The following is a 12,448-nucleotide window of genomic DNA, read 5'->3' on the forward strand; positions in this document are numbered from 1 at the left end:
TCTTCATAGGAAGCAGTTTTCCTTTTAACGAGCACCATGCATACCACATGAATTTGGATCAATCGATCGAGCATGTGGGGTTCGAATATAGAATGGTTAAACCATAAACTTAAGAAAACATTAATGGAGTGTTGGTGATCCAAGACCATTACAAATTACAGTAAATAAACATGCAAGCACTCTCAAACACCATAAACTCTCCTGAGATACAAAATATGAAACGAGCATCCATCAATTAGCAATTGTGTAAGATTATGCATTTTTATTAATTCACATGCATTTCCCCTTTAAGGATAAATTTCAATAAGAGACCTTAAGCCCAAAGCTGGAACTATTTTGTATTCAGTGAAACCGGATTCAATGAAGAGCTTCTCCCACTCCTTTTTAGTTCTCTCTTTGGCAGCATAAAGAACCATCATTAGCATATCCATATTATGTTGTGCTCGAACAAATTCATTGCTCTTCTTTGGGTCATCCAGAACAGTGTCTATGATTATTACTTTCCCTCTTTTTTCCCTGCTTGGAATTGACTCTTTGCATTTCTTCAGAATCTTCACACAATCTTCGTCCATCCAGTCGTGCAGAACGCACTGTTCAACAATGAAAAATTAAGTTTTGCATAATGAAGATAGATCAGATGATAAAAAAAAATATACTAAAAGTGCATAATCTTTAATATGATTTGATCATATACCTACATATTTGAAAATTAATTGATATTATAAAAAAAATTAATTAATATTATAAAGACGTAAAACCTATTGAGAGAATAATCTTCCTCTAGACAAAACTAATATTGAAGACGTAAACCTATTGAGAGAATAATCTTCCTCTAGACCAAACTCGCTAAATCGACAGTGAATCCTATTATATTGTGTATGCAGGGGGAAAGCCAAGCTCAACACTGTTGGGGGCTAAAGTCGAACTCAACAAGGAGTCTTAATCTTTTTCTTTTCACAAAAAGATTTTTTTTTTTCATATATACTTTTCATTTAAAATTGAAGTCTACTTTTTGAAGATCTATGCCGGATATCTCACTAACTTCTTAAAGTGATTCTTTTTTAAGATTGTACGAAAGATCCATAATTTTTATCTTCATATTTTCTAATTAACATATTTTATATTCTAACAAATAGTTAAAAAGACAGTATATATTATGTAGTAAAATATCAAAACGAGCAAGTTTTAGATGAAAACAATACTAAAAATTTGAAAAATGAAACCCGATTTAAGAAGTTGATAACTTGATTTGAGCACTTGTTTGGTACTTTAATTAACATGCTTCTTGCAATATTTGGTGCCCCAAAATTAAAAAAAAAATAACAAATTCGTAGTTATATATCTTTTATTTATAGAGTCCAAAACTTCTTTTTTAAGAAAAAGGCAGATAGAGAAGGAACTTACGATCAAACTAAGTCAAGATATAAATAAAATAACACAAATAAATCACTCTTTTAATATGTTATCAAAATAGATTTCACGGAACATTTTATCACGTTTTACACCATTTTTTTAATGAAATCATTAACAATAAACAGTTCCCAAAAAGCGTAAAACGATAGTAAAAATTACTCTTTGTAAATCGAAATTAGTAGTTTATAAATAAACATAAAACAGTAGTAAAAATTAAGCTTTGTAATTAGTAATAAATAGTAGTTTCATTTCATATTAGGTTGTTTGCTGCCGCTAACCTAGTCCTACACTATTATAGGCCTTTATTAGCCTTTAGACAAATGTTTAACTTTTTAGATAAGAATAAACTTTTTCGCCCCGTTCATTTTATCGTCACACCACACGCGCTGGTTTTTTAAATATTTTTTTTATGTTTAAGATAATTTAATTTTGGATATTTTATTTTATTCTGATAAAATAAATTTATAATGATATAAATATTTATGAGGTTCTTTTTCTTATAACTTCATGCTATAACTTAAATTGCACACATCTATAATCGATATTTATAATCTATAATTTATATGTATATAATATATTAAAAGTGTGAAGACCCTTAAAAAATTGATTTGAACTTTTTGCCCTTCATTAAAAAGATTTTTCTTTAGATAAAACTATCTTTTACTATTTTTTTAATTTATTATAAAATTATTTTTTATTATATTAACTAGACTTTCTAAAATATATGGGACTCTTAAATATTTGGTAGGAAAATTAATTAATATTTTTCTTTCTACTAAATTTTCTAAAATACATGGACTCCTAAAATATATGGTAGAAAAATTAATTAATATTTTCTTTTCTGATGTTCAATTAGAAAAATACTCCTAAAATAGGACTATATTAAGAAAATACTTCTACAAATATTGAGATGTACTATAAACCGGTTTACCTATTGAGAAAATATGAATGATGCTCATTTAACTTGATTTGATTGCATGTCTAGATTAGTGGATCCTTGATTTTCTAACCCTCAACTTCTTCACTGTTTTTTGTCAGCATAATATAATTCTACATATATATATATATATATATATATATATATATATATATCTTCTTTATTTTCATTCAAATCATTCTTTAGGGTCAAAATTTTCGCTCAGGCAAGAATTAGTTGGATCAAAATCGAAACTTTGTGATCACTATTACATTATTATTTTTTATAGTTTACAGGTTGTACATAAATATTGGTTGACTTTGAAGAATTTCTTGTGTAAATGTTAGGTTTAATTGTATTGTTTTGATATCGTTATTATCTTATTGTTTTATTTTAATTTACAGATGCTAGATGAATGTGGGTTGGCTTTGAATTCTTTTTTTAGGTAAAGATTAAGTTTAATTATATTATCGTAATATATCCATTAGTTTATTATTTTGTGGTAGTTTACAGTTCGTAGATGAATCTCGATCGGCTTTGAAAAATTTTGTATGTAAAATTTAAGTTTAATTGTATTGTTTTGATATCACATTTCTCATATTATTTTGTTGCAGTTTATAGGTGATAGATAAATGTTGGTTGGTTTTGAGGAATTTTTGTAAAGCTTAGGTTTAGTTGTATTATTTTGATATCTCTATTATCGTATTATTTTGTTATTGTTTACAGGTGGTAGATGAGTGTCGAACGACTTTGAGAAAATTTTTGTGTCTAAAGGTTAAATTTAATTGTATTATTTTGATGTCTCTATCATTGTATTATTTTTTTGCAATTTACAGATGATAGATGAATGTCGATCGACTTTTAAAAATATTTTTGGTAAAGTTTAGGTTTAATAAATAAATTCTCCATCTTTACATTCTTAAAAGATATTAAATTTAACTATTATATTCATTTTTATTATTTAAATAAATATCCTATTTAGATAATGTTTGGACTTATTAAAGTAAAGTATACGCTCAAGACGCGTACATCTAAACTAGTAAATTAAAAAATGATGGGATGTATTTGAGATTTTTTTAAATTTATCAGTAAATTTTATGGAGACACTTTAATTATGACTTTTTCTAGCTGGAGCACTTCAACAAATGACTAATTGTTTCTATTAAAACCTTCGTACTTATATTCTGAAAAAAAAATAAAAGTTCTAAGCATGTTCTCAAGTCGCCGCTAAGTAATAAACTAATCACATAAATTTTTTTTTTTTATTTTCCATTCGGTGTTTGAAATTCACATTGAAATCTGATTAATTCGAACTCACGCTCTTAAATGATCAATCACTTAAGTAATTATCTCTTGAATATATATATATAATTCTTTTTTAGAATTTGAATTAGAAATATCGAATAAAAACACTATTATGTGTTGGGTTGTTCAATTGAAAATTCCAGAGGAGCCAAACACATCCCCAGATTTCTCATTTTGGTACAAACTTTCACTTTGACACTTAAAATGAACGTTGTTCATTTTAAACACATAAATCAACTATCAATTTATCAATTTGACACCTTTTTGCACCAGTTTAGGTAAGTAGATTGCACTCGCTTTCAATATGGATTAAACAACCAATTGATTTATGCTAGCTCATTTTAAATCATCACATCATTATATACATTCACAATTTTTTTTTTCTTAAAAATAAATCAAAACACATGACAAGAGGTCCAATGGACAATTAATTGACTTTTGAAAAGATATTACAAGGTCAAATTTTTCTTTTTTTGGGATAAAAATTGAAAGTTGTGTTAAATTTATGTTTTTAATGTTTTTTTCCTTAATCTTTGTGTCAAAATTCAACAATTCATTTATTATGAAACGAAGGGAGTATCGTTTTACGCTTTTTTGGGAACTGTTTATCGTTAATAATTTTGTTAAAAAATTTGTGTAAAATGTGATATAATATTGTGCTAAGTCTATTTTGATAACATCTTAAAAAGGTGATTTATTTGTGTTACTTTATTCATATCTTGACTCATTGATCACTTTGTCCAGAAAAGTCATTTTCTACAAAATAAACATTTTTCATCAATAAAACCTTTCCAAGGAAAACAACAATTACAATGTAAAAATCCTAAGAAATTGTACGTACCTTGAGTAAGATGGCATTAGCATGGGGAATCTGATCGAACATATCTCCTGCAACAAATTCCAAATTCCCACCTCCTTTAAGGTCGCCTATCACATGAGGGAGATCAAGTACAGTGCATTTTATGTTGGGAAAAGCTTTGGCTATAGGCATAGACACAGTACCAGTGCCACCTCCAACATCCACCAACGACGTTAACCCCTCAAACACATGTTTACACTCGGTAATAAGCACATTGGTATTCAACCTCGAATCACTAGCCAATGCATCGTTGAAAATATCACCTAGTACTCTGGGTTCTTCTTCCTCAATGTAATCCCATAAAGATTTTTCATGAGCAGCATGAAAAGGGGTAGGAGAATCATTTTGGAACCAAGCACTTAACTCAGGCCATGCTTTTGAGAAAACTGGGCCATGATTGAGAAGCAACAGTGACCTAACATTGAAGGGCTCATTTTTCGCTAGAAGGCGACTAGCTGGGGTAAGAGAAAAGTGATCTTCATGTTGATTTAGGAATCCAGATTGCACTAAAAAGCGCATTAAAATTAGCAAGAAGGAAATCTTTGAAGGATTAACAACAGAAAGTTCAGTAGAGAGATCATCAAGACACATGGGCTTACCATGTTTATAAAGGATATCAAGAATGCCTAGTTGAAGTGCACAACTCACCGCTGAAGAATTTACAAAATTGAAAATATAATTCCAAATTTGAGCTTGAGCATGAAGAAGCTCAGTGGAAGAATTCTCGCTCGTTGACATTTTTAATAAACTTGTTTTGGTTAGAGTTGTCAACTAAAGCCACCAAGAATATTGATATTTATAGGATTATAAAATAAGATTATATAGTACTTGGAAAGACTTTTAGTTTTTACAGCCGAAAAGTTATAGCAAGTGGCAAATATTCGTTGGATACTTCCTCCTGTCCCAAAAACATGATCTTAGTTGATATTTGGATAGTCCAACGAATGTTTTATTTTATTTAATTTATTAATTTGACACATTTTTAAATTTAACATCTCATATGACATAAGATACAAGATTAAAAAAATAGTTTAGTATATTAGTTTATTATTTTTTTTTAATTTTTTAAAATTCAATGTTAAATTAATATAAATAAATAAATTAAAATGAATAAAGTACGGAGTATTTATTTCCCAAGTGTTCGACTGAAAAGAGTATAACATGGAACATCTATTCCAAATCGACAAACGATTGTAATCTTTTATTGTGAATCTCGAGATGTGGGTAGAAATTTTTTTTCTCTAGGTTTTGTGTCTAGAGAGAGAAGACCACTCTCTCCATAGTTTTTTCTCCCTTTCCATCGGCATCTAACCAGCCATGGATGTAACCTTAACCCCCCCCCTCCTACCAAATCCCCCAATAACTAATACTTCTAAGGAAGTTCTTATGGTGGATTCCTCTCCTTCATATAAAGACATAGTAGCCGAGAAAATCATATCCCAAATTACGCCTTTGAGAACTCCAGAATTCAGCACAAACAATGGCTCAGAATCTGGAAGTAGCGAAATCTTATTACCAGATAAAGATAAACTCCTATTATATGCCCCTTGGATTCACTATGTTATCATCAAGCCAATTAAAGAAAACTTCAACCATCAGTACCTAAAAGAGAAGCTAGACGACCTGTGGAAACTACCGGAACCACTGTGCCTTATAGATCTGGGGTTGGGCTTCTTCACCGTTAAGCTTTCTAAATCGGAAAGTCAGTCCACAATCCTCCAAGGAGGACCTTGGTTCATAGTCGGTAGTTTCATATCAGTAAGGAAGTGGGAACCTAACTTCGTACCAAGCCAATACAAAGTGGATTCAACCGCCATATAGATCAGGCTTCCTCACTTACCCACAGAACTGTATGATGCCTCGATTCTCCATCGAATCGGCACAAAAATTGGGACCTTGTTGAAAATGGATGCATGCACGTCAGCGGCACTAAGGGGTAGATATGCTAGAATATGCGTCCAAATCCCTCTCAACACACCGGTAATAACATCAATCACCATCAATCACCATAACCAACCTCTCCTTTATGAAGGAGATGACTTCTTTTGCAAAATCTGTGGCCGTCTCGGACACACGTCGACCAACTGTTCATATCCTTCGAAGCTAACCCAATCGGATGGCACCTGTAAAGCAACAAGTTTGAAGGCTATCTACACCACTTCGGAGGCAAAATCGTCAACAAAAGAACACTTACCAGAATGGCAAATAGTAGCTTTTGAAAAAAAAAATCGGGGCCAAAGAACCAACATCCAGCCACAAAAAGAGTACCCATCATTAAGGTCAAAACCTTCGATGCAGCCTCAGGTAAGTTCATACACCCTACCTCCCCGGAGACGGCTCCGGGAGAGCTCATCAGGCCTCCTCCTCTTGGACTCTCCACTATTGGGCCGATCCAAGAAAAATCCTCAAAATCCATTAGCCCTATCAGTGCGGGTTTGGGGCCTAAGAATAGTCAGGCCCATGCACCCAATACCATTAACGGCCAAAAGAAAATTTCAATAGCCTAGAGGCCTAACACCATAATTACTCATGGGCCTAACTTTAAGGCTCACCTTGCTTTTGAGATACCCGACCCTCCTTCTATTGATTCCCCTTCTGTTAAAATTAATAACTCTCCCATGTCAATGGAAATAAAAATGAATGAGGCCTCCCAAAGTGGGGCTCTCCGAATTATCTGGACGTAGGCAATGATGATGGCGGGAAACCCTTCCACTTTCCGCAGTGATTTGATGGGGAATGTCAAGGGCGTGGACAAGGCATTAAATATTGGTGCTATTTCTCATAGGAAAACCCCTCAGCTCCCCACTCTTAACCCCCTCAACTCTATATACCCTGAGGAGAGTATGATTGATCTTTCTAAAGAAAGCAACCATGGACACCTTAAACGCCAACCAAATTACCATCACAATAGCTCCCCTATCACCGAATCACCAACCAACTTCATGGTTGGAAATATGCCTATCCAACCAAACGGTGCCTCTGCACCTAGAATGGGAGGGAGACTCTTCACTATTCTCATTCAAGACCTTCAGTATCTAGCTCAACTGAAAATGGCGAACCTTCAAATATTTGAGTCCAACGTTTGGATGACCACTCTATTCCAGGTGATCAACTCTCTCTTTCAGGAGGAGTTGACCACGGTATCACTAGCCAGTATCATGAACCATCTGATCCTAAGCCTCTCATTCTTCTCTCCACGTAACCCTGTAATGATGTTTCTAGGACTAGCTTTTGTACCTCCCTCTGGGGAGAACCTAGTCTCACTAACTTAGTCACCACTACTCTCTTCGACCACAACCTCTCCTCACCTTACTCTGAAGAGGGTCAAAAGGATGAATGCCTTGGAGACACTGAGAGCAAATAACAGGGATATAGATGAGTTCCTATCCTAACTCAAAGTTCCAAGATTAGAGATTTGCAATCTGGTAGAACCGTTAAATCTAGAGTTCACAGAGCCTATTCAGGAAATAGTGATCATCTTGATTCTACTAGGGTTAGCAAGGCTAGGACTAAGAACAAATATAGTAAACCTTATAAGAGAATGAATCCTCAAGGTCACACTGACCCTATTCAACAGAAAGTGGAAAACCTCCCCACTAGCACTCACCTCCAACCCCAAGGAAAAGGATAAGGTGACTGTAACAGAGTTATCCCACCCTCTCCACTCTAAAATTAAAAACTGCATACTGTGGAATGTAAGAGGAGCCAAGAATGTTGAGTTCAGGAAGATTGTAAGGATATGGTTAACATCCACCAACCTTGCATCCTTGCCTTACTGGAAACTAAGATGACATACCACCAGGATCTTTGTGAGGAGTTGGGCTTCCAGAACCACACTCAATCTGAGGCTAGTGGCAACTCTGGAGGCATTGTTATCATGGAGGCATTGTTATCATGTGGAGAGATGACTCTATCTCTATCACCTCTGTTTCCATTTCCTTTCAGGTTATTCATGCCAAAGTCAAGGTTAGCTCCCCTCTCTCCTCTTGGTTTATTAATATTATCTATGCTAGTACTAACTTTAGCTCAAGGATTAGCCTTTGGAACAAGCTCTCCTCCTTCTCTGATACTTATATTACCCCTGAGGTTAAGAGATAGCTAGTAGGAGGTGATTTCAATAAGGTTATTAGAGCCTCTAAAAAATTTGGGGGCTCAAGGATAAACCTCAATAGAACTAACATGTTCATGAACTGCTTAAATCACTGTCATCTCATTGATTTGGGCTTCAGGGGCAGTAAATACACTTGGTCCAACATGAGGTATAGAAATAGGTAAGGTCTCATCCTGGAAAGACTTGATATATGTCTAGCCAATGACCTTTTGATCTACTCCTACCCTGAGGCTTCTATCACTCACCTACCCAGGACTCATTCTGACCATTCCCTTCTCTTCCTCAGCTCTGGCAATACTCCTGTGAACTAGATAAAGCCCTTCAGGGTAGAATCTATGTGGCTAAGCCACCAGGATTTCCCCAACCTGATCAGGGAAGCTTTTTTTAACTATCCCTGCATCACTTCAGCCATCTCTGATTTTGGAGAGAAAGCCAGAGATTGGAACAAGCAAACCTTTGGGAACATTTTTAAAAAGAAGAAGCACATGCTTGCAAGGTTAGCTGGCATTCAAAAATTCCCCAACTACCCCACAAGTCCCTTCCTCCATGGACTTGAAAAAACTCCACTGAAGGAATTCAATCACATCCTTAACTTAGAGACTGGTTTCTTAAAGCTAAAGTTTAGGATCTCTTGGTTGCTTGAAGGAGACTCAAATACTAGATTCTTTCGCACCTCCACCCTTAATAGGGGGATAAGAAATAGGATCAATTCCATCATGGATGATAGTGGCACTTGGCACTATCACCAGAATGTCTCCAACTACTATGCCACTCTGTATACTACTGAACACACCTTGGGGTACCTTACCACCTAGCCCAATCCATCTTTCCTGGGATCCATCAATTCTCTTGACCATGACCTCCTGTAGGACACCCCATCCTATGAAGAGGTCAAGAGAGTTTTATTCTCTTTCAAGCCTGATTTAGCCCCTGGCCAGATAGCTTACATCTTTTTGTGTACCAAAAATTTTGGGACACTTTGGGCCATCCCATTGTTAAGTTTTACCAAGAAACCCTTACTTCCTACACAATAGACCCAGAGTAAACTCCATCACCTCTGTATCATCCCAAAGTGTAGGAATGCCACTACTCTCAAGAACTTCAGGCCCATAGGATAGTGCAATGCCCAATATAAAATCATCTCTAGGAGTATTGGAACCAGGATAAAACCTTTCCTTGCTAATATCATTGGCCCTACACAAGATAAATTTTTGGCTAAGAGAAAGGCCTCAGATAATGCTATTATTGTTTAGGAGTATGTTACTCACTTCTCCAAAATGAAGGGCAATAAGTCCAACATGCTACTGAAGATTGACCTAGAGAAAGCCTTTGACAAGCTTGAATGGTCTTTCATTAGGTAGACCCTTTTCTTCTTTAACTTTCCCAAAGATCTCACTAAACTCATTCTGTTCTGTATCTCTACCTCCTCCATTTCTATTCTGGTTAATGGGGGAAAGACCACCCCTTTTAACCCCACCAGGGGCGTTAGGGAAGGAGATCCTATGTCCCTCTATCTATTCATCCTCTGTATGGAACTCCTGTCCAGGATGATAAACTCTACGATTGACACTATTCACTGGACACCCATATCCATTTCAAAAAAAGGCCCTTCCATCGCCCATCTCTTCTTTGCTGATAACCTTACCCTCTTTGCAAGAGATAATACTAAAAACTTTCATACCATTAATAGAATCCTCCATAGTTTCAGGTCCTACTCTGGGCAAAGGATCAACTTTGCCAAACCCAAAATTATTTTCTCCAAGAATTGTGGTCTGGCTAAGCAGGGGAACCTATCTTCTCTCCTGGGCATTCACTCTTCCAACAACTTTAGTAAGTACCTGGGATTCCCTATATTCCATAAAAAACTTGTAAAGAGTGACTTCCACTTTATTATTGACAATTTGAGAGGGAAGCTAGCTGAATGGAAAACCAAGTTTATTAATATGACTGGTTGAGTTACCTTAGCTAAATCCTACTTAGCTAGTATTCCCAACCATATAATGCAATATATCTAGCTTTCTACCATTCTGCATAAGCTGATTGACAAAACTCAAAGAAATTTTATTTGGGGCACCACCGAGGTAAAGAAAAGAATGCATCTTATTAAGTGAGATACCATCACTCTTCCCAAAAAGAATGGTGGGCTGGGTATGGAAAGGGTTGCTATTAAGAATGAAGTCCTTCTATGCAGCTTGGGTTGGAGAATGCACTCTAATCCCAACTCTCTTTAGGCCAGCACCCTCATAACTAAACATGGTACTAGTAGAAAGGGCAACCACAATAGTTTCAAGACTTGGAGCAACATCACCAATTGCTGAAAATCTGTAAGGATGCCCTTTTCAGGGCCATAAAAGATGGTACAAAAGTTAATCCCTGGAAAGATAGATGGATCCCTAGGATGCCCCCCTATCTTCTATTATCCAGGGGCCTATTACTAATCCCCTGAACCCTGCCATGGTGAAAGATATCTGGAGGGATGAAAGATGGGACTTTACCCTCCCTTCCCTTTGACATCCCTCCAAACATTACCAGCACTATGCAGAACACCTTTTTGCAGATTACTCACCTTAGCCAAGACACCCCTTATTGGAGTCTTAGGGGTGATGGAACCTTCTCTTGCAAAAGTGCCTATCATTATATTACTAATAAGAGGAGTGGGCCCCACAGAGCTTAAAACATTCATGTGGCTCATGCACCACAAAAACCACTCTTCACAAAAGAGGCATCAACCTTACTACTCTTTGTCAAGGTTGCAATTGTACCCAAGAACCCAAGAAGACCAGCACTATATTTTCTTTGGATGCAATTTAGCTAAGTCCTTCTGGCAGCAGCTTCTCCAAAAATGCAGAGGCAATATCCACCCCCACCTTTCCATGTTTGATTCAAACAACTGGTTTTCTACTTGGGAGAGTGTAAACAAGCTTAACTTTGACAATAACACTCCCTGGGGTACTCTGCTACCCCACTGTCTATGGCACCTCTGGAAGGTTAGGAATGCCAATACCTTCCAAAATGCCAAATCCCACCCTTGTTTTAACATCCCTCGTGCTGAAGCTGTGGAATACCACCACCTGGGGAAAGCCAATGTGATCACTCCTAGAACCTCAATGAGTCTTAAATGGCTACCCCCATCCACTAACATTTTTAAGCTTAACACCGATGGTTCTTGCCTTGGTAACCCAGGAAAAGGTGGGATAGATGGAGTCATCAGAAACTGCAAAGGAGATTTGGTTGTGGGTTTTAGAAAATGCTTCACCCATTCCACAAACAACCTCATAGAGCTTTTGGTCCTCAAGGAAGGCCTCAATCTAGCTCTTGAGCAAAACTTCAAACCCTTAGAAGTATGCATTGATTCAATGGAAATCATAAGAATGATACACCATGGTAACTTACTCTATGATTTAGTTGTTAATGAATACAGGTCTTTACTAGGGAGCTTGGAGAGTCCTCCATTCTACCACACTTACAGGGAGCAGAATAGGATCGCAGATATACTGGCTAAGCAAGGCTCTGAGCAGGATCTTTTTGATAGACTTCATGTTTTTGTAATTCCGTCCGTTAGTGTAGAAGTGATCTTTTGGGAAGACTTTAAGGGGAAATCTTTCTCCCAACTTATATCTAATAATGGAAATGCTAACCCCAATTATTTTATTTTTGTGCCTGACTAGGCCTTGCTTATAAATCAATATTCTTCTTTTACTTAATACATCTCTATTTTACCAAAAATAAAAAAGATGTGGGTAGGAAGTCACAATCTAAACAACTGATTCATGTGAAGTTTAATAACCTCCACGTTGTAAAATCATTTTCAGAAGATTGCTCCCTCCATCCCTTGATAACTGAC

General features: G+C 35.8%; 1 protein-coding gene across 1 annotated transcript; it reads right to left on the reverse strand.

Moving 5' to 3' along the window:
- Positions 1-80: 80 nt before the first annotated feature.
- LOC107854778 (trans-resveratrol di-O-methyltransferase) lies at positions 81-12,053 on the reverse strand. The gene is made up of 2 exons (XM_016699780.2): positions 4,476-12,053; positions 81-590 (listed from the first exon to the last, which is right to left on the reverse strand). The coding sequence occupies exons 1-2, from the start codon at positions 5,229-5,231 to the stop codon at positions 288-290; spliced, it is 1,059 nt and encodes a 352-aa protein (XP_016555266.1). The 5' UTR covers positions 5,232-12,053; the 3' UTR covers positions 81-287.
- Between the last annotated feature and the right edge of the window lie 395 nt (positions 12,054-12,448).

This window comes from Capsicum annuum, chromosome 1 (genome assembly GCF_002878395.1).
Source record: "Capsicum annuum cultivar UCD-10X-F1 chromosome 1, UCD10Xv1.1, whole genome shotgun sequence".
Classification (NCBI taxonomy): Eukaryota; Viridiplantae; Streptophyta; class Magnoliopsida; order Solanales; family Solanaceae; genus Capsicum; species Capsicum annuum.

Bases quoted from the DNA above. Each gene is read 5' to 3' on its own strand.
- LOC107854778 (XM_016699780.2), bottom strand. From the start codon at position 5,231: ATGTCAACGAGCGAGAATTCTTCCACTGAGCTTCTTCATGCTCAAGCT. The intron at 591-4,475 runs GTACGTACAATT...ATTGTTGAACAG, and splicing joins CTAATGCCATCTTACTCAAG to TGCGTTCTGCACGACTGGAT.